The 26,519-nt window shown below is 44.0% G+C and overlaps 1 protein-coding gene across 1 annotated transcript; it reads right to left on the bottom strand.

Annotated features, from left to right (window-relative positions):
• Nucleotides 1-13,648: 13,648 nt before the first annotated feature.
• T265_06854 (hypothetical protein) lies at nucleotides 13,649-22,574 on the bottom strand (the record flags this gene model as incomplete). Its single annotated transcript, XM_009172236.1, is given in 12 exon segments — nucleotides 13,649-13,828; nucleotides 14,271-14,341; nucleotides 15,976-16,183; nucleotides 16,773-16,900; nucleotides 19,701-19,995; nucleotides 21,143-21,241; nucleotides 21,274-21,359; nucleotides 21,401-21,508; nucleotides 21,548-21,885; nucleotides 21,929-22,076; nucleotides 22,091-22,243; nucleotides 22,418-22,574. 12 exon segments carry the CDS (start codon nucleotides 22,572-22,574, stop codon nucleotides 13,649-13,651), a joined length of 1,971 nt encoding a protein of 656 aa, XP_009170500.1.
• Between the last annotated feature and the right edge of the window lie 3,945 nt (nucleotides 22,575-26,519).

The following is a 26,519-nucleotide window of genomic DNA, read 5'->3' as shown; positions in this document are numbered from 1 at the left end:
TTCAACCAAATCCACCTTGGTTTGTTTTGGGTGTGGATGTTCCGCATACAGCAGAATCTCATATGCCGCGACCGATCACGTGTTGCACAAAATAAGCAGCTTTACCTACAGGTGTATCATACTTGTGTTATTTACTGTAGAGCTTGAATGCCTTATAAACATTCATTTCAGAATACCATTCCCCATCCAGTTGGGTATTTTGAATTCGGAATAGGCAAAATCAGTCTGGTGTAGTTACGGCTGATTTACTCAGCGCCGGACAGTGACCCATCCACAATTATTTCGAATATCAAAAGGTACTGGAAGATATGAATCTTTGAAAAACTTGATTACAGTGAAGCAAGCAAAAGTAAAGAGAGAGGATTTTGCGGAAAATAATGAATGGTTTGTCTGCCAACATACGTTTATGGCCAGCGTTTGAAGCTAACACGCAGCAAGGGATCTTTTGGCTCTCGCGCAGAGGAAATTTTGTCTCCCAAGATGGCAATGTAAAAGATTCAAGGTTAGTGTACCTGGTTATGAAATACAGGCAGAACCAAAAGTTGTTGAGTGAAAGATTGCCTTGCTGTGTACTGAGCTTATTTCCTGTTATAAATTCAATGCAACAAATAGCGAATATATCTAGACCTAATCACAGGTTATGTTTATTGCTTCAAAACATACGAACTTAGTTTTTTAGTAGTGAGAATAGCATTCACCAGTATGATTTGTGATTTTTTTTCCACAAGGATTGTCACTGGAGCTCTGTATGAGTGCAAGCGACGTCGTAACCTGAAGTAGATATTGACCTGTGATGAAACTCACATGAGAACTACGTATAAACCTAAAGTTTCCCTATATATATTCCCCTCGGGACAGACATTCCACGGTACCGGATTCATTTAGTTCTGAGAAATCTGCATCCTATGGAACAAGGGTACTACAGAGCCTACCCGGTATCTGGAACCTACTTTGACTTCAGATGGTACCTGTTTTTATCATGATTTCAGGAACACAAATGACACTATTTATTATAGCCAGCAGTTCATATGCACGTATTCTATTCTGCCGTGATGGCAGATTGCGAATTCCAAACCAGCAGTGAGCGGGATCTTTGATTTCGCTGTGCTTTTGATCCTTCTCCCTTTCCAATGGCATACTGCGTTTGATTTCGAAGTTGCGTTCACAATTTGATTGGATTTCGTGCGATTCTGTCAAACCACTGGAATTTTGTGTCACCTGTTAATGTTTGCGTAGTTCAATGTCGTTTAGTTCTTGAAACGTGCTTTTTTTATAGAAAATTTTATTGCATCATTCTGTCTTTAAGTTTTTTGAGTCCACTCCTCAAATTACGCTTAGAATTGCCTGGGTGACTGAGATGGAACCTTCAGAGCAAACATTTGGTTAATCTTTCATCTGAACTGTACGCGAGACACTACCATACGTTAATAGTTCATTTATTGCGCTTTGTCAACATACTAGATGAGAGAGCAACATTGCGACACTTGTCTTCTGTCTCTTCTAATGTGATAGATAAGGAAGACACAATGTTCCAAACAATTCAACGGAAATCTTTTGGCACGCGAAGGCTGTGAACTTTCCTGTGTATTGGTTCCTCTACAATAGGGTCTCCGTCGATTTACGACTAACATACAACCTGGGATATTACCTGGTGAATCAGCCGGTGATTCAGTCGAAGAATTCCTCACGACCAACCAAATCAGGACGGTAGAATACTTGCATGACAAGCATGTATTTTGATGGATGGAAGAAAACCGCTGATCTTGAAAGGCTTTCGTTTAATTTTCTGATCAGTTTCTAAGGATTCGCTTCAGAATACATGAGTGCAGTCAGTAAAAGATATACCACAGCTTAGAAGCGGATAGCCAGAATATTCAGCTTGAGTCTCCAGACTCGAATGTGTGCTTTCTCAGTCTCATCTCACAAACGGAATTTAACCATCAAAATGAACCCGGTGGAACAAGAGAGCCATGGGCATTGGGGAGATGATCAAACAAGATAAACTGGATAAAACTGTGGCAAGTTCTTCTGCATGGGAACACTTGATTTCAGAGTGTGAAGGTTTGGATCGCACAACCTAAAGGTACGAATAACTGAGTGAATGGCTAATTGAAGAAAACCCCAGAGCATTTGAATATCTCCAGTAGCTGTCTCCCTTCAAAGTATTAACGGTGACTGAACTGGATAGTCCGAACCCCAGACGTCAGTGGATCCACATTATTCGTCTACACAGCTGAGTCATGATTTCCGGTTACGAATTTTCCCAAGGAGACGGCCAATCTCACTGCAGCTGTCAAGCCCTCAGGCCATCTAACTTGCGCTAGCATTTGTCATCTGTCAGGGGACAGCCGACTTAACTGAAACATAAGCCATACTCAGCATGGATCCTGAAATTATCTTCATCAGAGCAACAACTATTAAAATGCAATATTCTAGCTTTCAATCCATAAAAGGTAATTTTTCAAGAATAACGGTGCAGCTGTTTCATACTTGAAGGAACTTAACTGGAGTGTCCATCAGACTAAACTGGAGGAATCACCATAGTCAAAATTCTTTGGATAAAAACCAAACACTAGAATAGTTAAATCCGGATCATCTTCTGTGAATATATGCTACTGAAGCCTATGTAGTAGTGTGTTTTTTCTAAGTGAATTTCGACCACATCCTGGATCATCTTCCTATGGCTGACTGAAAACCTACTATCTGAAAGTAGAAGGGACTTTAATAGAATCCGAAATGGAAATTGAGGTGCCACTAGCATGTCCCCCTGTGGTGAGCACAAGCAATCGAGGTCCTAATTACAAGGCAAGCAATCTACCAGCTAAGTCTCCAAAGGTATTTTTTCTCCACTAAACTTATGAGCAGGAATTTCGCATGTATTCCACTAAACTTTTGTCTGGCGGAGGTGTATCGATTTGCCTCAAACAAGGAATTTTTTGCCCACGAAACGTGTGCGTAAACTTTTCATTTTAAAACCCCGGGAAATCATGATATTAAACCACTAGGGATTCTGGACAAGACACCTAAACTGTACCTCTCAGCTTTCCGGTGGAGTGTGAAATCCGGAATCAGAACTCCTACTGTGTGAAAAATGAATGACCGCAGAAACCGCAGTGAGACCAGGTTCAAATATGACTAATATCCATACGTGAAAATTACAGTAGTGTATAAAATTTTCGCAATAGTCAGGGTAAAATTCAAACAATTGCTACCTAAGGTTCTGAAGCAAAGAGAACTGCCGTAGTTGGTGGCTCAGTTAAGCTGTTAACTTGGAAGCTGAAGCTAGAATAGTTCCGTAAAATCCACCTGTCGGTGGACCCATCCACTGACTGTCCGATAATACAAAACCTGACTACAAACTGCTGTGTTAATCTGAACAGCTTCGACTTCTCTAATAGAACGGTACAGCTGTTGGACCATACGCTTATCATGTAAAGGCATGCTGGGAATCAAAGCAGCATGGTTTGACGGATGGCAAGATTGCCGACAGATTTTGTGAATTTTATCCACACATTCAAATGCACTTACTGAAGGATTCATGAAAATATGATACCAAACAACAGCACCACGCAAAATCTAGTGCTTTCTCTAGTTGTCTTGTGTGTTCGTTCGAAGTAGAACTAATTTAGTAAGCTTTTCCCATCAACTTAACACTTGGTGACCACCCTAAGACATAAAATCCCTTGGCCGACACCTAACACAGATTTAGCTTGATTTAGCTGAGTGGTTCTCCATCCGCCTTGAATCTCGATCAACCTCTTGACCTAGTCACTTGGCCTGACAAAGCTCTTGTGTCAAAAGTGGAAAGTTGCCCAGCAATAAATCTACCGATTGTCACCAAACGTTTTGCGAAAGCTTTCCTACAGTTTTTCAAGGTGGGTTTCCACACTTTGTCCTCCTCTATAAGGAAATTTCTTGTTCCATAGATCCTACGAATAGAGAAAGATTATCCGCCATTAGTTTGGTTGCCATTTGGTTACTTTTGTCTGAAAGTGTTTTTGCTTTGCACTGAGTTTCCAATTGGTAAGGGCTAATTGAAGAGATGTATGTGACCACTCTTCCCTCAAACGTCTGCCCGATTCCATAAGTATAAAGCGTTATTACAAAGTGTTTTCCTTGAAAAGACATTGTAAGTAAATATCACGAATTCACAACGTGTCCTGAAGTATAGTGGCAATTAATCCTCACAACTGACAAAGGTCAGATCCGATAAAGTCCCTCCAAATTGGGGACACACTACACGCTTTTTGGTTGTTGGTCTGTTCGCCGAGCTTGGCAGTTGGATTGCAAACGTTTCATCACCAATCAGGTGACATCGTCAACCCTGCACTGCCGATGTCACCTCGACTGGTGATGAAACGTTTGCAATCCAACTGCCGAACTCGGCAAACAGACCAACAACCAAGCAGCGCACCCGAGCTACCTACATTCCACAACACTACAAGCAGTTATCAATAGCCAAGGCTAACTTTTCCGGCACGACCGGACGCTTTTTTGTGTTTACCTACAAGCTGAGAGGTGGCCTGTTTGGAGCTCTCAATGAAATGAGACAGCCGTAAGTTGCTCCTCGTTTTATTCAGCATGGATTAACTTCACCAAAGGGACCAAATCTAAGTTGACGATTCTGGAATATTCACAAGGCAGTAATTGATTAGTTGAGGACAATAATACGTACACAGTACGACGTCCGAAGAGTTTGAACCTGATAATCTTGTCAGATTGTTTGAATAGATCGTGTGTACGCCAAGCTGAATGTTCCTGAATTTGAGAACCGTATCCTTATTGGTAATACAAGATAGCGTGTGCTTATTCTTTGAGTTTCATATCGTACGTGTTCTTGTCAAATTACTTAATAGCACGAAGTCCTGTCGCACGGTCTACTATCATTACATGTTGAAGTAATCGGTCGAACGCGAATATTCTGCATATTAGGAGAAACCACACCACATTGGAAACTCCCTCCTTCATCGCATTCCTTCCATTACAGCACGAAACTACAATAACTGCCTTTGTAATCACCGACCACATCGTTCAGGAGTAACAGAGTCATTCTAGGCAACATGGCAATCAATCTTCGGCCTTGCCGACTGCTTATCACGTCCTTGTTCTTAGATCAGCGGAATAATGGTTATAAGTACTGTGTCATGCCATTCCATAATTTTGTGCGGCTATCGACTGATCAAGGTCTTGTGTACACTATTCCTGTCAGTTATATAACTGAACTCAAATTTGTAAACTTCACGTGAGCGACTGGTTAAAATAGCACCCTCCGTCACCCGGTTCGGGTCTATGGAATCTGATTTGAGTGCCGCAGCTAACTAAACGAATCAATATTGGATGAGTCGATCATTTTTGTCTATCAGGCAGGTGTGTTCCGTCCTGCTAGACTATTGCTGACGATCCATGTGGAAGAATGGAAAAGTTGTCGAACTAACTTGACCCATCTGTGGTACGAGTTAGCTCATTGCTTTTATCTGCCCCACTGGTCCATCAGCCTAGTCACGCGGTTTGCGGTGTTTTTGTATCAGCCTACTGTACACTTACTGCACCCACCGTATCTCCAATCCAATTCCGCAACCCACGTGCCTGCTAGTTTCTTCTACCTTCGGCAGAATACACGTAGGTTCTCCCCATTCCACCCTGTTTTGTCAGATGCTGAGCTGACATATCAAGACTCAATGACCACGTTTGACTCGTAGTTCGGTAAGCTGAAATGTTAACGGAGCACACTGTTAGTTTGCCGACGCTAGTGTTAGTTTGTGCCGGAAATCCGACAGTTTTTAGTTCAGACGGTCAGAAATGTGGAAATTCATCCGATGTCCTATGAAGGTGAGCAAAGCTCACGGAGATGCCACGCAAGTGCCACGAATGAAGCGTGAACTGATGACGAACGAGCATATGAAACGTCGACGTATGCCACGCACGCTGATGCATCCGCAATTGTTGGGTGAAAATTGTTGATCGATTTTTATTTCCGTTAGTCTGTTCACCGAGCTCGGCAGCTGAGTTGCAGGCGTTTTATCGCCGACCCTCAGTGAGGGGCTTAGAGTGACTGGGGACGCGACCTCCATTGTGACCCAGTTGCCAAGCTCGACTAATAGACCAATATCTAGACGGTGGAATGAATGGCAAACACTCAGCGATGGTCGTGTGATATAGAGGGGATCCTACTATTATCGCACGGCGTATAAACTTTTCCATAACTTAACCCTGCCTGGTGTCAGAGAATCTGGCTGCTCTGAAAAGTGCAATCCTACCTTCCATATTGATCACTAATGACGAAATTACAGCTTCCAGTGCGTTCAGTCCGCTGAACGAGAATGTATATTTCCACAGGATTATTCTACCAAAGACTTCTAAACAGGCTTTCTCAAATGTCAGAATTTGATAAATTTTCTGATAGTTACTTTATAAACCGAATAAATAGTTAACAGATTGTCACTCTCCTCAATCATCACGCAATGATTTAGGCAACGTAAGCCGTCGCGGTCACACGGATGCGAGCGAACCCATTATTCATGACGTATTGATGAGTGGATACAGTTTCAAACGCGAGAACGTGTATTCTAGAATTCCCTGTCCAAAGTGTAAGGATTTCGGATAAGTTCAAGCAAAATATGGTGTTCTGATAAGGCTTGTTGCACTATATGGATATGATATTGGAAGTTGAGTGGGGTGTTTCCTCACAAGTTTGAACCTCGACTGTGACGTTAGTCATATTAAGGGTCCCAGTAATCCTGTACTTTAGTGAACCGAGGCTATGTTAAACCACATGCCACCTGTTTGGAGAGAAAAGGCGCTGAAACAGATCACTAGTCATTGATGTGTGTAAAGGCACTCATTAGAATGCCAACCAAGCAAGTTCAAATGACAAAGTCGAGGACTATATCATCGGAGTGTGGCAGGGCAGACTTTCGAATTCGGTCGTATTAGCAGGTGAATACAGTCAGTGGACTTGGAATCGAAGACTGACACGTATTAATACAAATGGAATTGCTGAGGGAACACACTGTGACGAAATATGTTATTGTTTTTCCAACTGTTTTTCATTAGACCCGGATACCACAAAGGCTGGATGTATAAAGAAAGGCCCAGCGTATTTCAATTACAGTAATCAAAGTCCACCTGCGAATACATTGTCCATGTGCTCGTGGCGCGTACATATGTAATGACAGATATTTGCTAATCGCATTTTTAATATCGACTAAGGTGTATCATTCCGTGCAAATTATAAGTCGTATTTGAAACCAGTGATGTCCGATGGACTTCGTACGCCAAGGCATACTCTGTTTTAGGAGTATGGAGAAAAAACAGGCGGAAAACATATCGAGCCTGTGACGTCAGAAATTGCGGAGCGTGCAATCATATGCAAGTTACACCCAAACACCGTTTACACCCAGACAACTCAACTATGGGAAAACTGAACTAGGTCTACGCTTTCAAACCGAATGACTGCACTCAAACAGGGTATTTTCAAACAGAGCGAAATGCCAAATGAACTGCTGCTAGCACACTGCTTCTCTTGGATAGTGTTTTGTCACCTTTTGTTAGGTTACTCTTGAGAAGCTGCCACAAGCAAGTCAAGCACAACAGGGGCAAAGACTTGGTCAGACATGTACCTCATGCAACAGATGCAGGAGACCACAATCAAGTGGCTAGAGTTTCCAATCCATGGAGAGATACTATGACAGAAAGTTTCTCCACTGGGACTACAGAGGAAAACTTTAGGAAAGTAGAAACCAATGCAACAGAACTTCCACCGATGCTGACCTGCACGATTAGCGACTCGTTTAGGAACCACCAATCTTTGCTCGCCTCCGTTCGCGCAAATTGGCTTGGTTACCACCGTAAACAGACTGTGGTCTACGGATCGTGAGGGTATCTGTTTACTGTGAAGTGACTAAGTTTACTGAACAAATCAGTTTAACCTGGTAACAACGAACTATATATCTTTCACCTGGTCCGGTTTCCCCTAGTGCTGGCATAAATGCCCGTGTTAGTTCGCGCCAGGAAATCACACTCACCCACCCAATATGTTAGCCCTCCCGCTGAAGATTTCCCCTATACTTGTTCAAAAACGAAAAGGCATTCATACAGCTGTTTGAATTTTGTCTTTCAAGTTAGTGAACTTTCCCCATTTATTTCAAGCGACCACCTCTAGAGAAATCATCTTTTTGTGTTTCAATCGACGGAAGACAGGCAAAACGCAGATAAAATAAAACTCGACGTGCAAAAAATCCCTCAAAAAAGTTACTATTGAAAAAATACGTTCCAAGAGATGGAAGTGAAGGGGTTAGTCTAGTGACACAAGGTGTCTTGCGCATGGAGATTCCCACCGAAGCTAGACATTCGCACCTGTGATAGCATATGAATAAACTAGATGGCAGACTGGTATAAACAGGAAAATTTCAATAGAAGGAGACAGCGTAAGTGGCTAAACAGGACGGAATGGCATCTTAGCCATTCACTATCACTTAATATTGGTTTTTAGTGACTAGCAAATAAGATCGATCGAGAACTCCTTTCATCTGGAACAAATAGACGAAGTGTAAAACGTGTGTTACAAATATATTTATGGTGTTATCACGGATTTTTGTACACGATCAATGTGGCTGGAGGCGTCAAGCTAGAAATGCTGGATCCTGATTGGCTCAAGTTCCCATCAACCAGTACATGATTTCATTCGGTTCAAAGCCGACTCGTGATGAATCCATCATGTTCGCTTATCTAGAACGGCATGCCTCCTGGGAGGTACATTCCCTTTTGACGGGAGTTTTGATAAAGACTATAATTTTACCGTCCAAGGCGGTATCTTTCATCTGGTTGTTGTCTGTAGAGCAAAATCAGATAAGGACTAATATGAAGTCATTCTCCTGCAGGATTTCTTAATTTCCAACCAGTTCCTTACCAGTTCGACTAATGAAAACACTACTGGCTTTCGTTTTGTCACCTATGGGAGAAATGAGATTTCGTTCTTACTTACCTCCTGGAAACTACACAGAACTCAACAAAAATGTTTACATCGATAAACGAGATTTGTTCTTTAGCCTACACGGGCGCCAAATCATATTAGATACGGGGAAGTGGGAAAATGTAAACCTTTATATAAACCTTTATGTGATCTCCGTCAGTGGGATTATTGACTGATAGCAAATAAGTCTATATGTGATGTCGTCCTCAGCCGAAGTGACAGGTCTGATGCGCCTGATGCTAGTGTGATGTAAGCACCAGACATGGTAATCAGTACAAAACACAATACCCATAAGGTTGCCGAAGTTTCTTCAGCAGTTTCACTGGTCTCGCCCGTTTGAGACTCATCAGTCCCGACTACCTATCACCCTCAGATTTTAGTTGAACATCAAACTGTCCGCATCAATCAGAGTGAGACCAGTAGAAAATTAAGTTTGGGTTAATGGGGGACTCAACTGGATCGCAGTCGAATATCTCACTTATGACATTCTTTAATTCAACTTGCTGCAAAAAGGTCTCTTCAGGGTTTTCATAAACGTAACAACTCACAAGGTTGCTGAAAACTCTTTGACAGACCACGACCGGTTTCCTTCTTCTTGGGGCTCATCAGGTAGGCGCAGTCCCCGAGTTTCCGTCAAACTTATGACCTACTTGAACCTCCTCGGTCGAACCGGGGTTTAAACTCAACCGGCCTGGTACACTACCACTACCTCACCAACACAGGTTGGGTTCACCTGAATTCTCAATTCTGAACAGATATTTGCTTAATTGTTCCTGGACTGAGAAGGTTCAAACTCTGCTGCAGATCGTCCTGTGGTGCGCTAATCCAGCTTACACTCTAGTTTGGTGTAGATTTTCAATGAATTTCCCCTGTGAAACCAAGCAATGTGCTCATCACTGTGAGCGCTCTGTGAGCCACAAATTAACGAAGCATACCAGCGCTTATCATGCAATGTTTAACACGCGGTCTCATAGGACGACAGTGACCAATAATGGAGTCGAAAAACCACAGTTTCAGTCAACATTGGAAACTGTCATGTTTCCGAACACTTCCAAGAAATCAGTGAATCTCAGGACAGTCACTTTTACTTCTTCTGTATGTGTTTGTTTCTGGCCATGAGCTAGACGATAGATTGGGTATCTGTGTGTAGACAGAAAGGCCGAGCGGGACGGAATGCCCGAGAAATGAAGGGAAAATACACAGATGTTTCAGATAACATGCAGAACAGGAACTGAGAGACCATTCGTTAGTGAGTTAATCAAAGATACTGTTAGTGCCCTGGAGCATATTACAAACCAGCGTTTAGGTCGCTGCCTAGAACATTTTCGGCAGCAGTTTGGTTCTCTGCCCGTCCAAACACCTATGTTTCATTGTTTCTGTTTATTTTGAGCCGTGGTATAAGTTTATACTCCGAAGTACTAATATATCTTTCTGTCTTAACTCACTATTTGAATGTTAAAACATGACATTCTGCAGGCACTTATAAAAAACTGAGCCAAATTATCCTGTNAGTCACTTTTACTTCTTCTGTGTGTGTTTGTTTCTGGCCATGAGGTAGTCGTATTCATTTGGGGAAATGGACGTAGCTCAGGGAAGCGGAATTGGTCAAACCCTTAGTAAAGAAAGGCACATTACCGATCTTTCATCCGTAGGACTATAAGCCGTCATAACAAGGCTACTGGCTTACCTAATACTGCTACAGATGAAGGTGGTGCGCCCATAATCACGATGTGTACTAGGTGCGGAAGACTAATCACTACACCTAACGAGAAAAACGTCGTTTGGTGTTCCGAACTGTTTTTGGCGAAAACTTCGCAGAAGCAGGTTGTCACATGAATTGAAATCGGTTGTGGGACTCCGGAATGACGGTAAATAGCGGTAAGTCTGAGCTCATGCGTCGATACGTTAATAACATCAATGCTCACCACGCGAGCGGTTCTAAAGCAGAATTTGAGGAACGAGGCAACATGAATATCGGAGCATGAAGGTCAAACAAGCAGCGTGGGCAGCAGAGGAGCGACAAGGAAAAGACATGCGCCTGTGTGTCTGAATTTGGCAGAGGATTCATACACAGAAGGATTAAGCCATTATGAAACTCAACATTTGAATCAACCATTGTGGAATAGCCACGGGATGCCATGATCTGACTTGCTAGCATTCGCAATCAGTGTGTGCTCCCTAGAAAGCACGTTGGATATCCGGAGAGGGGCAAAATAAGACGCCGGACAAAATTCACGTTCAAAACGCTGGTAGAGTGAATCAAACACTGACCCCTTCAGGCTACAACAAACGCCACACTCGAACTGGGCGCTGTGGGTCTCCTGAATTTCCTTGGCTACGGTCCACGCTATCCAGCTTGCACGTGGCTGGAAACCCTGCAGGATATGGCAAGCAGCCGATTCCAGTGGCACACATTCTTTCATTTCTTAACAAAACTGACTAGCTGAAGCCCCCCTGTCGTTGCCTGCTGAGCATATGCCGGTCTAGTTTCCGTTCCTGTATCACTGCTGTTACTCCGGCATGATGCCCATATGCAATTAACGCTGTTCTAGAGTGTAGCTTACTCTTGTATTCCTTGTACTACGTCCTTTCTTTCCACTCCTTACTAAGGCTCTTTTCCTTATAGTTGCATGGCAGTTAAACGCCGTAGTATGCATTACTGGTGTTTCCAGTGATGATCAATTTCAGGTGATGGTTACTGATGATGGTGATGGTTACTACTTAACTTGAATATGGTGAAGATAACCTGCAAGGGTTTGCACTCATATATCTGTTACTTGGACAGTTCTCCCCACATGATGGCCGTTATTTTGACTAACTTACTTCGTCCTTGATACTAGCCACCACAACTGATAAACATAGCCCTCCACACACAACTACCTAGGTGAAGGACGCACAACTTTATTGATGTTACGGGTGCACTACACTTTGCATTTAAAGCTTGTCCAACTGCTTCCAGTTTGGAGAGTGAGATTCTTTTATTCCAGGTTACGATGGAAACAGAAAACCAGCACTATGTGACCGTTGAATATCAGCATAAAGAATTCTCTAAAATGGAAGGAATGTGAACGCATTTTCAAAATGTCATCGTGTAAAAACAGCCAGCTGAGAGCATCCCAAACCTTTCCTTCTTCTCTGTGAGCGGTGCACCTTTGTTCCGTACCGAATCTGCGTTGCGCAAGACCAACTGTAGCACCTATCGTAATTGGAACAAACTCCGCATGTCTGTGACGCGTCAGCTTGGACTCGAGGCTTCAACAAAGCTGAACCAGAGAGGAATTAGAAGCAGCGATTCCGCATTTGATTGATTAGCTGATTGCCAAAAATTCAGTTCGAGAGATGTTGGTAGAATACTAGATTCCAGTGAACTGGCCTCAGACGCGCCGTTTGGCCTGGAATAGGTATAGAAAGAGCTAGGACCTATCACGAGATTTCTCACACTCCACAGAAGCTCATTCACGTTTACCGGCTGTTGTACATTGTATCTCACGTGAAACTTTGCCCGTGTCGGTATTCCACAGGGAACTCACTAAATTCGGCTACCTTGTTTGCCATGATAAAGAATCCAGACCAGAGACAACTCAACGCAAATCGCCGATTCAGTATGCACCTTGAGCAAAAACTCAAACACTTCATCCTCCAATGGACGCCTCGCAATGTTATTCCAGATTCGTTGTTAACTTTGCCGCAGTCGTGGATCATGTCATTGATGCCCAGGATGTCCCTTTTTGGTTAGAAGAGGAACAGGTTTTACCGTTTCGTTGGAAAGATTTGAGGTTCAATTTCACTAGCCGTTCATTTACCAGGAATTAAAATCGGTTATCACAGGCGTTTCCAGACGAGACCCACAGGATGGAGAAATGAGAAGACATGTGGAAAAACATCACTTGCGTACTGCGTGGAGTCAAGACAGCCCAGGTACCCTTCCGGTCCCATTTTTTCACAAATGAGGTACTTAAATCCATCTAAACCCCACTAGTTTTCTTGAGGAACTCTCAGCAACAACAGATTGCACGGAGGAATCAGAAATACACTTGGCACGCTGGTTTTATTTTGCATTCTACACCGAGGACTGACTCCGAATAGCAACCCGCCCGTTTCGGTTAACGACACAGTGAGATGACATGGTTGCTTCACCTACTCTTAGTCTGAGGTGGATGAAGCGAGCCATCGAACAACATTTCCCGTTCAATGTGATGAGTTTCGTGTGACCCCAGAAGGCTTATTTCGCTCTATTGACCGGATCATCAGTGTAACAACTCAACGAACGATTTATATCATGATCCACTTGGAATTAAAGGGAAGTAAGTACGCGACATGCTAGTCCGGAATAAATAACATACTTATTACGCCATTGCTTGAAGACAGGCATGATGATTAAAGCAAGAGAAGCCCTTAATTAAGTCACCAAGCTGACAGCATTCTCAATGAAAAAGACAATGACTCGTTGACAACGACTACAGGTGATCGGTAGGACCTCGCCAAATGATTTCAAAACCAAGTGATCCCTTTATTGGGACAATAAAACAGGTAACTGGGAAGGGAATGCCTTTGTTTCCCACTGAAGTACTGTGTATACTCACATAGCGACCATTTGCTGCCCCAGCCCTTGGAGAAGATTCACTCAGTAAGTCTGGAGAATGACATTTCTGATCGTTCACCGATACCTCTGTTAGCCTAAAGAAAGCCCTTATTCGATTCTTTCCCTGACCGAAGGGGGAAGCCTTCAGCTGTGGCACCCTTCCGGTGCCTAGCTGCCATGCCACCCGAAGGAAGCACGAGGAATGGGATACTGCCAGGTTGCCCAAGCCTAGACAGGGGAAACCGAGTGGCGGAGGGCGGATTCGAACCACGGACCTTCCGGTCAGTAAATTCGCGCTCTAACCACTTGTGCCATCTCGCCCCAATTCAATTTCATGGGAGTGTACTACAGTGATCTACTTGGGTCACCAGTGCACGTGAGAACACTCGCTACAAGAAGCCCAAAAAAGGACATCGCGCATTCTGATCGCATACTGCATGGCTGTCCAATGTGCCCCAACTCATTGGTCGATTTGGTAAGGAACTGGGTTCTACGCATAGGAGCATAAGACCGTAGAAGCCCGCAGCAATTCAAAACAAACTGCATCGTTTAAGAGAGGGCAGTACAAATATGTTTGCGAAAAGACGAGGAGAAAAAAACTGAATGACACGAGGTAGTAAGCTAAATCAAAATATAAGGAGAAAAATCCACAATGTTCCTTTCAATCCGACATGAACTGACGAAATTGATGGACGGATGGATGCGTGACTAGCTAACTGATTCCTCCTGGTCATTAAGGCTGCGTCGGTCGGTATCCGTGGAGCTCCTGTACGAAGATAAAAGACTGCCTGAAAGAAAAACAAAAAGCAAAAACAAAATCAGTGAATGGTTATTCAGTAGACGTCAGTTTTGTTTTCAAGTTCCCCAAGGGCTGAATAGTCCTCCGATAATTAGGCCTATCATATTGATGACGCCATTGCTGCATAAGTATTCGGTCGGGACCAGACGTCGAAGCTTTGGCAGCTTCTCAGATTGAATCGAGAGGTTTTCAAATCCACCCAGACGAATCAGACCAAACCCGAATGGGTGTTTATTGGTGAAGACATTTCAAGTGCTTGTGATAGACGAGTACCACGCGCTTCCTCGATTGCATTTCGTTCTTATGTGACCTCACTTGAGCAAAATGAAATGGAATTATCGCCATTAAGCACCAGTGAACACACTCACGTCGATGATTATGGCGGTGGTGATAAGATCGCTGACAGGGTGACTGGATCTAGACAGTACACATCAATCAAATAGGGAGGGCTTTTTAATTAACTAACGAATTTATTCCATTGTAAGCTAGGGAAGTAACAGACTTTTGTGGCGGTGTTTCCGTCATCAAAGATAAGAATCTGCTGTTCGAACGGTGATCGAAAACGAAACTTTGATATCGGCAGAAAAATGTCACGTGGATAGTCTGAGAAACACACACACAGAAAACGAAACTTTGATATCGGCAGAAAAATGTCACGTGGATAGTCTGAGAAACCAAACACACAGACACACAGACGAAATAGGGTTGATCAAGATCCGGGAACCACGCTCATCTGAGGAGCCCCAGGAAGGGTGAGACTGGTTGGTCGTCGGCAACCCTGTTTCAGCAACCTTGCAGTTCATCAGCAGGATAAATGATCGCAATACACTAGCAACACATACTGATACATAACTGCCGTACAAACGTGGAGAAAGCCTTAGTGAAGAGTTGGAAAAGGGAGCTAGGCCAACGAAGTGGCTATATGGAGGAAAATAATCCATTAGAAAGGAATGGAGGTGGGTGCACAGGACGATAGTGGTACTGAAAAATAATTGTGTCGAGACCACAGCCTTGAATAACTCGAATCCACTGTGAAAATTGAAGCAATTGTGTCGGGGGAAGATTAATCAGTGTGTGTTGTACCAAAGAGGGAAATAGACAACCAGCAAGCTAATTTGTTCTGCAGTTGAAATGAAGCTATTCAATACCAATAGTAAGCACGAAAAGTTATCTAGCGTGTTCAAGTGGACACAATCCTTCGTCTACACTAGCCGAGGACGACCGTTGCGAACAAGAAACACCGATGCAGCAGTGGTCCGTGTTCGCTTACCCGGGTTCGTGATAGAGTCACCTATTCGAGGAGCGATGATAGCCATTGCGGGCCGTAGAATAAATAAGTCAAACCTGAAGTGGAAACGAAGTGACGCTCCCCAATGATTGACATCTATGGGGCCGGCCTTACGTGGTGCTGTTTCTAATGAGTCGAATGTATATTCCTGTAGAATACTTTCACTTTCTCTTATCAGCTGGCAGCGTGGCTATGGCGAGTAAAACACGGGCACAGACTTTAAGCCTTCTGAATTGCCCAAGCATTTCCCGAACTATCGGATTAGTGTTACGGATTGGGTAGACTTCAACAGCTGCTGTTACATGAGCTGTTACAAAACAACGAGGCGAACGTACCTGGCCGGACTACGGGACTTCCAGGATCTTCTGTCACATCATTTTCTATCAGAACATGGGCCCCGTTTCTACGAGTCATGCGTTTGAACTCTGCCTCGACCTCCATCACAGAACGACCCATTGTCTCTGGCATATAGTTCCAAAGAATACATATCACGATGAATTCCACGCCAACCGAAGGAAGAAACGCGTAGATATCGATGTATTTCTGTGGGGAAAAGACAAAGTACGTGCATACATCGGAATGCCACGCATGAAAAAAACAGACAACCATTGTCTCTGGCATATAGTTCCAAAGAATACATATCACGATGAATTCCACGCCAACCGAAGGAAGAAACGCGTAGATATCGATGTATTTCTGTGGGGAAAAGACAAAGTACGTGCATACATCGGAATGCCACGCATGAAAAAAAAACAGACCAATGCGCGTTAGAGTCCTGGGTCGCTCGCGACAATACATTCGTCTTACAGAGCTGTCATTTCGACAAGTTGTCTTAAAACAGAGTTTAATTGTGAACCAGGAACATATGATCTGAAAGAACAGAACACGTCGTCACAGGGAATGCCGCTCAACAACGCACGGCGTGGGTGTTGTACTGTAAGCAAAATTATTCTGAAAGTCCAACCGAGCAACAGAGAACTATGGAATACCGGAACCTGAACGCTGCGATTAGGAAGATTCTCTAGTGGGTACAAACAAGAAGTCATGGTGAGAGCTGAATGAGTAGCAGGGGACTCCGAGACAGACAGAAACTAGCATAAGCATAACAACTTTGAGTAAAATTTCCACTTACGATTAGCTGAATAAAGCCCAATCCAAGGCAAATATTGCACAGCCAGTTCACCGCCACTGCGATAGAGAGTACTGCATCTCTGTTCTCTTGAGGTAACATTTCGGCGACAAGGAACCAGGGAATGGAGCCTAAAACAAGCAAGTCGATTGCAGATAGTTGTGAACCAACAATGTTGGCACGTTGGCGTGGTCGGAAAGACGCTCAGATATCACGTTTCAAAAAGGCATTACCAAGTTAACACTATCACATATGATCAGAAGGCATGCAACAACAAAACAGGCAAAAAACGTCTAATTCAAGTTATGGCATTTAAGATCAATCACAAAGAACTCGATTCACTCCATGTACATATCAGTTTATTATTGCAAAACCACGAATTTTTGGCATGCTACAAACGGCACGGTTCGCCACGTTCTGCATCTTTCATTGGATGTCCAAATATGTCCGCCCGTGAGTTGCCCACTACCTGATTGGCTCTGCAGCAAGCACATCGGATCGGTCGACTGTTGTTTGTTCGATGTCGCCGGTTTTCTCGCACTGGGTTTTCGACTAAGACAACGAAGCGTTCCCAAATATACATTGGAAGCGGAAGTTTACCATGAAAGGAAGGCTCTGTTGATTGGTTGGGGACGGTTTCTAAATCCCGTATTACTACTGGTAGATAGTGTTGTCGGGTTGTAGAGAACCGGTGCGGCCTGGTAACCCCACAAACTGTATTGAGAACATGGACCTTCCCACGTTCTTGCTGAGGTGTCTCAGACAATGGTCAATGTGATATCTAGGATATTAAGTGCCATCTAATTGCCAGGCATCATTACCGGATGGAGCACAGCGAATGTTAGATTAAAGTGCAACTACTACTTACACAGGGATGAGTAGGGTTGATGCATATGTCAAAAAGAGCTCATCACGGAAAAATGGCGGTTTAGCTTACAGTAGGGATCAAAGCCTTCCAAAAGTTGATTAAGTGGTACGTATGGATAGAACCCTATTCCCGGTATATCAGATAACAAAGCTGGTAAAAGAGATATAGTTCAGTTGTGATCCTTTTCTAATGTACAGCTGGCCATGCGACTCAAAGCATGCGTGCTGAGACAATTCCAGATGGGTTTTTAGACACTTCGCCCAGCTTGGCATCACCAATCCAGATGACATCCTCAGTGTACTGACAACGCACTCGAACCATCTACATTCCACAACATCACCAACATTCAGGATTGCCCAGACCTAGACAGAATCAATCAAACAACAGACTTTTCCGTCATTGGCTTCGAGTTCAACCATCCGAAGTTCGCCGATGGTTCTGTGAACGCAGTGGCCAAGAACGGTTCGCTTGATTCGTTAAGCTTACTGTACCATTAAGTGACAACACAAAATCGGACTTGTGGTTCCCAGTTGCATCAGTTAATTGCCCCAAATAAAGGATATAAATGAAGTTACGTGGAGCCTAGACGTGAATAGGCTCGGGAACACAATGGAAGTGAACCAGGTAGAAGAGAACTGCTTCAAGATGCGAATATAATATTAGATATTTCAGTGAGTCGCCGGATGAACATTTGGCTAAAGGAAAGAAGGAAACCCGGATATTCTCCATTTTTGGAGGTCACGCTTAATAGGGCAACCATCAAAGAGGGGAATCGTCTGAGGACACGTCATGGGGGGACCATGGACTAAGATGTTTTGTAAAAACCCGTCATGGAGCAATCGACTGCGAGATTTCCGTAGGGCAACAGGCGTGAACATTGTCTAATCGCACAAGCAGCGTTTAGCTGTTCTGTTGGTTTGGTGTGGATGTGTCAAGTTTTCAAGAGGAGCCATGGTACCAACGGTTCTGCCATATTGCATTAGATATACTCTGGGTCCTTTTACAAAACGAGTTTTCCTTCCCTTATTTGAGTAGTCTTCAAGCATGTGTTTGAGGATCAAAGAAGATTTCATCAGGAGCACCAAAAAAGAGTCGGAAGAGCTTTTTGTGTCCTCAAAACGATTGTACGTAAANAAAAGAGCCGGAAGAGCTTTTTGTGTCCTCAAAACGATTGTACGTAAACCAAAATTCTGACTGGTAGGACAGAGCCGTAAGCACTGAAATAAACAAAATTGTGAAAAACTTATAAGATCACAATATCTGTTCCAATCTATTCACCATAAACACTCTGAAAACTAATTGGAACCCGGTAGCCAAATGGGGAATACTACAACCAAATCAGCGCTAAATGATCCTATGGACTAATAGCTAAAAGGGGAGGTGAAATGGATTACTAATTCATGGGGTTGCTGTAAACTCTTCAACAGAAACCTTACGAGCAGTGTATCACATCTACACATGTACCTCGAATATCGTGTCAACTGAAACATGAGGCGGTGTAGCACATTCAGTTGCTTAAAAACACAATAAACGAGAGATTCAGCTGGGTTCCAGGTGGGTTCCCGTCAAAATCAAATTGATATGCGAGTGTACCTGTCGCATTCGCATAACTATCATCGTCTGACTCCGAAGTCTGGAATCCCTCTGCATAAAACTTGCCGGCCTTGTTGTGTTTCAGTTCAGTTGACGTGCCTAAGCCTGCTTCTGTTAAATTTCTGCAAAGTGTCAAAAAATTCTCTGAAAAAAATTATGAGGATACATTATTTGTATTTGGCCGGAACCGACAAGACTCCCGACCGGATACAAAGCCAGTTTGTTCAGNCACCGTAAACGGAAGATTTAGCTGGGTTCCAGGTGAGTCCCCGACCGCATTGATATGAAAATTAGTGTATTTCTCGAAGACTACGGATTTCATAGATGCGTGTGACTCCACACATTCCCACACAAATTAAAGTGGGGCGATCATTGTGCAACACCAGGTTGTTTTTTCAACTTGTTTTTCTTACTGACCTAGCATGAGAAACGGAGCGTGAAAACACAGTAGGAAAAGGCATATCACTAACCCGGACCAATAGCGAATCCGCAAACGAATATGTATGAACAAGTAATCGCAATGTAGACTGGCCAATGCATCCCGGTGATCTGTTTGATAATCAAACATTCGGTGAATATGATAAGGCAGAAGAAAGTGTCCAACAGCCCACCGATGAGTAACAGACGTCGACCGAGTCGATCGATGATGAACACCGAGATCGTTGTGATAACGAACAGCACCCCACCAATCCCGATAGTTGCGTACGTTGCTTCGCTGTCTGAAAGTCCATTGGATTTGAACAGTTCGACAGAGTAGTAGAGCAACTGAATGAAGAGGGAAAGAAGGAACACTGCTGAGCGAATGAAGTTTCAGTCTCAACCAAGTAACCGAAGCTACACGGTGAACCTTTCGGGCGTCAGAGTCAAGGGCTTACACGTAACACAACTACGCTCGACTCCAACTGTGATTACGAAATGGAACATTATAAATACAACGTGCAATTCTGTTAGGGGAAAAAAGAAAGTACCGATAAATAAATCAACATTTGTAGTCCAACAGGATGAGTACTAAAACATGATGTGAAATCCCAAAGCTACTGTACAGTAGCTGACCAAACTCAATCAATCGAGCTAGTCCCCAAGGGATTGCAGTTTTCTTGAAGCACGCACAAGCTGGTAACATTGTTCAACTCGAGCACACTCCTGGGTGGGTTAAATCCACATCCAGTGAAAGGCCTGTATTCCTACTTTAACTAGCTGTCTGAACAATAAAGACCCAAACACTAGGTCCAATGAGTAAGGGTGATTGAGTCTTGCTAAAATGGCTCGCTCGATGAAATCAACAACAATAACAGCGATCGTTCAGGTGCAACACCCTTTCGGTGCCTGGTTGTCATGCCACCTGAAGGAGGCTCGAAGGATGAGATAATGCCAGGCTTTTCAAGCCTACACAGGAGCAGTTGTCCAGATTCCGAGCTTGGGTTCGAAACACGGATCTTACGGTCAGTGGGTTGGCTTCTTACTGACTGTTGGTGCAGTGCACATTTTTGGCCGGGCTTCACTTTCGAAATTCTACACAATACGTTGCCGGTTGTTTCATGAGCAAATTAGGAGTGACCGCTGCTACAGTGAATTAGACGCCCTAACTCAGCGTTTCAACAGCCTAGCACGACAGCTTTCGCCCAGGAATTGGGCAATTTTGATATCAATGGAGACCACCTACCTGACTTTAACCGCCCGGCATACTTAAAAGTAAAGCATAAAAGCACTCAAAAAGCTAACTAACCAAAGTGAGAAAACCACGAATGTTCGTTCCCGATCCCTAAAGGCCCTGTACTTGCTCATTCTCTTACACGGAATCCATTTAAAGCAGAAAAAGTTTTGTTTTTCACTTTCGAGATACTGATCAGCATGACAGATGTTAGGTCAGTGTATACGTTTATAGGAGATTCATAAATGGACAAAAACAAACCCCGTTTATTCCGGTAAACTGTTGGCCTATTTGCGATACGACGACCACCAAGAGCGCCATTCGAAGGTGTGGTTGCTTCCATATATCTGTCAACGAAGCCTAAAATGGCATCAGAAAAGTAATTGTGTCACCTTTCGAGTCGTTCCGGCATCCTCTTCGTCGAACTCCCTCAATTCTATGTCAATATCGTCACCGGGGTTCCGCAAAGACTGTAGTGCTGTGGAAAAAGTAGGAATGGAGCCAAGTCCCAACGGTTACCTTCTCGTGCAGCTGTGCGGTTCCGTTTGGTCAGGTAAATATACCGAGGACTTTCAGGGAAGAGAAGTAGAAGTAACGCGCCCACAATACAGGGTAGTCCACTGAGACCTAGCTAATATTGGGTGTATTACTATTGGAATATCTTACCGAGAAGGATAGGCCAGAGTTCCTCCTTACCCATGATGAGTGGTAGTCCGAGAAGCTGCGCAACCACTAGGGAAGCAGCGATCACTAACTGATTGAGAACACCGGCTGCGCCACGCAAAGAAGCTGGTGAAACCTCCGACATATAAACTGGTGCAATTGCTGTATAGACTCCTGTATATAGAAGAGCTGATGACGCACGGTATGAAGACTCACCACAAGCCAGTCCAATCAAAAATCTTCCAGAAATAATCATTTCAAACGAATTGGCCATTTTGGATGTCATGAGCATGATACATCCGACGAGACAAGGAAAGGCCATATAGAGTATGGAAGTTTTACTGAAGGTAGTCCAGTCAAACAGACTGTATGAGCGCAACCTACCGCCCAAATTTGTTGGCGAGCGCTCCACTCCCTAGGGAACCAACTAATCCGCCGATCAGGAATGTAGCGACGCACAACGATGCCATGGTAGTGACGAATGCATCATCACGTCTGCCATAACGAGTGGCACTCACATTGCCTATGAAATCTGATATAAGCTACGACAATGAATCACTCCGGTATACTTTACACTGAGTGGTTCGTTTATGACGCCTGTTTGATAGCCAAACTGGAAGGATGTCGCAAGTGTGATTGTGAACAGCATGCAGATAAGTCTTCTTGGTACCATTGTAGTGGGCTGAAAGATAAGTTTTGCTGTTATTTGAAGCACAAAAAATAATTTGGGTTATTAAACACTTCGGAGTCGAGTGGGTGAGGAGGCCTGACAGCTTCACCGCCAATATCATTCAAAATATGGAACTGGTAGTATTGGGATGATGGTAACTTGGGTGCATTAAGTGGCTGATAATCATGGTGATAATAAATAACCTTCCAGCTGTAACGCCCTTTCGGTACCTATATGCCATGCCATCTGAATGAAGCACGAGGTCTGAGACACCACTAGGTTGTGCAAGTTTAGACAGGAGCAGTCAAAATGCAGAGTTTGAGTCAAGACATGGATCTTCCGGTCAGTAAGTTCCTGCATTAACCACTGAGTTACCTCAAGTTCATGCTGTTTATCTGTTCACTGAAGTTGGCAACTGGTTTGCGTGAGTTTATCGTTCGGGGAGAGATCGTCATTGCATGCAGTGACTAACCCGACCGTAACTGGTCGTCTCCAATACACCTCTTCCACACCCTAGAAGACACATTCATGCTCGCATTGTATCCCAATGCAAACAAACTACGCTCTACTACGAACTTCATGGATGCCCTCGACGGACGCCCGAACGTTTCGCGAGGGCAAAACTGAAAACACATGTGCACGAAAAGGTCAGGCTTCAACTCGCCTGAAAGGTACCAACGAATCAACTCGCCTGAAAGATACCAACGAAGCGTTCCAAAGTGACCTCTTGGTTGGTCCAGAAAAAAAAACGATTAGGACTATTCATCGAGCTTAAAACCCAAAATCCACATACCCTCGAACATCGAACCCGTCCATGTTGAAGAAAGGCAGTGATGCGACAGGTTGTCACAGTCAGGCTGAGCCATATACCATACCGTTGAAAAGACTGAACCTCAGGCGAAACTGTCCCACCATCAGAACAACCAAACTGGAGGCACACCTGCCTTAAGTAGCCAACATCCGCTTTCGTCTTACCCATCGGACCAGAGACAATCTATTCTTCGCTATGCTAATACAAAATCAACACTGGAACATGAGGGAAAGTTGGCCAGATGGGACGGATATTTCACTTTACTCCCTAATCGTACAATACTTAATATGAAAAGTTATAATTCGGTTGCAAACGGGTGTGCAGGTCTCGTACAACCCGAACAGAATACAAGGCTAAAATAATTCTAGGTGGGCAGTTTGGCTTTGGTTCGAACTAGGGATGAAATTTTGCAGTGTGATTTCTGCTTCCGATCGGAACACTACTGACCGGAAGGTCCATGGTTCGAAACCAACCTCTGCATCTCAACCGATCCTGTCTAGGCTTGGGCAACCTGGCAGTATCTCAGCCCTCGTGCAAGGCACCGGAAGTTTGTTACAACTGAACCATTTCTATTTTTAATATTATCCAAAACTATCCACAACCATCTACCAAGGGCTGCTACATATTCGCTCAGTCTGTAGACACCTGAAGAAACAAGGTCCTGGTGGAGGGCCTTGGAAACCTACCGAAGTCTGACGGTAGTGTCTACGGTGAAACGACAACAACCAAAATCGTTCGGCTAATGGTGCCTCCCAAAAGCGGACCAGCTGCGGGCAATCAATCAGTTCAATTTATCACCTATAAACCAATGTACCCGTGGTACCAGGTTAGGCGACCCACAATTTGTGTGCCTAAATTTCAAACACGCATCTGACTCTGTTGGCCGGTCTGCTCTCCTTAACACGCTTGCTCAACAAAGAATATCCCGGAAGTTTGTGAACACGCTACCTACAATCTGAGAGGCACGCAAGATTGTGGAGTGTCTTACGTGTCATAAAAGTTATATAAGTTCCAAGTGTAGTGCGACGGATAAGGTCAATGCACGAATCTCTAAGGGTTGTTTGAGAATTTAAGACAGATTTGATGACAAAGCGGCATATCCCTAAATTTCAAGATAGTTCAGTAGTTGAGCACGAACTGATTGACCGGAAGGCCCGAAGCTTCAAAGCAACCTCAACCTCTCGACTGCAACTTGCCAGTGTCTCAGCCCTCATGTATCCTTCATATGGCACAGGAGCTAGCCAGAGAGTGTTACAGATGAACGGTTATTATTTTTCCAAAAGACATGTGTATCAGACTGCAGCGTGGGCTGTTTTGTTGTGCTTGTTAGACAGTCTCTGAGAACAGCTGAGCTGAGGCGCGACCAGGTCTTGGAAAACTGTCGTCTTAAAACCGTGACCCGTGTGGGTTGGCGCAAGCAAATTCATAGACAAATAAGTCCGAAGGCGGTTGTTCGGTGTGCAACAGAGACTTCAATTGAAGGATATGTCCCACATCCAAAGCTGCGATGACTTGACCATCTATTGCCCAAAAGAATACCGGTTGTTTGAAAGTGGTAGCAAAAAGTCTAGGTACTGCTAAACCAGCATCTCCTAGTATGAAGTCCTCTCTGTGTATGGTTGGAGACTGCAAAATATGGCTGTCGGTCACTATCAATGACAACCTTGTTGCCAGCATTGCACCGATGCAGTGAAGCATCGGTGTTGAACACTGATGTCATGCTGTCGATGATGATGATGACTGTTGCCAGTTTCCATCCATAGAGTCTATCCTCACGAGTGTCTAGAGGTGTATGGACCTTAGAATGATTGTAGTGAAAAGAAAGCAAGAAAGTGTTCAGCTGTAGCACCCTTCCGGTGCCTAGCTGCCATGCCACCCGAAGGAAGCACGAGGGCTGGGATACTGCCAGGTTGTCCAAGCCTAGACAGGGGAAACCGAGTGGCGGAGGTCGGATTCGAACCACGGACCTTCCGGTCAGTAAATTCGCACTCTAAGCACTTGGGCCATCTCGCTTGCAGTAATAATCATTGGGTCCCTTTTCCGTCAACTTTCATTCTTTTGTTCAAGATTGGAAAGAAAGATAATTAAGATTGTACGACAGTGGTGTTGAGCACTCATACTTTCGTGGACTGTACTGATGACGAGGATAACCTCGCACTCGACATCAATACTGAGCATGATTAGGTGTCCCACGTGCGCACAGAAACACGCCCAATGATCCAAACTATTCTTTCGAGTGTTGGGGGCTACTGACGTTAGACAAATGGGTCTGTAGTCTTTAAAATCCCTGTATCTATGGCTTTTCGGAATACCGGTACGCCATGGATGTTGCGACGACAAGGACTAGCTCCATGAGCACAAGAAAATGGAGCTTAAACAGCCTTTGGGCTCTAGTGTTATCAAAAGTTCGTAACAAATGTTCCTCTTCCGTGAGACTTCAGTTTATCTCAGGTTAACAACCCTCCTCTAGAAGCCTCACTAATGAATCATTCACACGCACTGCCGGGTTAGTGTCTATAGGATACATCGAAGCGAAGCGTTGTACAAAAAAATCGGTCAGTTTCAAATGATGACTCCATCTTCGGTGTTCATCAGCACCGGATATTGGCCCTTGTCTTTCTGGAACTGACTCAAACATAGATTATTTTCAACGTTGCCTTCGTCGGTGGTGCCCTTTCTTCGTATGCTGACCTTAACCCCTCCCTTACCCCCCCCCCATTCGTTTTTAGCCGTTTCTAGCCTCTTTGTATTAGCTACAGCTATCAAAGCTTCTGCTCTTCTCGAAGTGCCGCCATGCTTTTGATTTTCCCACAAAATTAACTTGCGACATGCATCTTTCTCCACCTTTTTTAGATACATACATTTCGGTCAATTCACCGGATTTCCATGAGTTTCTTTCAGCGCACCTGCAACGGTGGCAGTTGGCTCCACGTCCCAACACATGCGAAATGCATGAACCCTCATACTTTGAACAGTGGCTATCCGGAACGCCGGGAAAGAACGGTCAAGTGCGCACTTTACAATTCAACTCAGAACAATAACCAGCCTTCTATGCATGCGACGCTCTTAGCGGTTCCTGGACTTCTGCCGCAACTGAGAGAGTGGAAAATTCAGTATCAATGGAAGTTAGTTAAGGTAGTTTTTAGCTGCCTCGCAAATATATTTGGCAACTGTTGCTCTACTAAACACGCAAAGAACAAGGTAGCTTGCAGAGACATGTATCCGAGTGTCATGAATATTCTTTGTGCGTTTTGTATTATCGTTTTGTATTAACCATGCTTTCGCCTTCATTTTCAGCTTATGTAGGTCTATTCTTAGACAAGTAAAGCGTTATTCATTTTACGCTATTCATTCTTGTTCTCGCGCTCAATCAGAATCGATATTCTATTCGTAACAATTTACTTGTCTAAGAATACAATGGAACCGTTGCTGCGACCCGAGTGTTTCGACGCAGATCCTAATTCTCCAGACGCAACAACGCGTTGGAATCATTG

This window comes from Opisthorchis viverrini (genome assembly GCF_000715545.1).
Source record: "Opisthorchis viverrini unplaced genomic scaffold opera_v5_148, whole genome shotgun sequence".
Classification (NCBI taxonomy): domain Eukaryota; kingdom Metazoa; phylum Platyhelminthes; class Trematoda; order Opisthorchiida; family Opisthorchiidae; genus Opisthorchis; species Opisthorchis viverrini.
The sequence above is the reverse complement of the archived record's forward strand: the minus strand, read 5'-3'. Positions and strand labels throughout refer to the sequence as shown.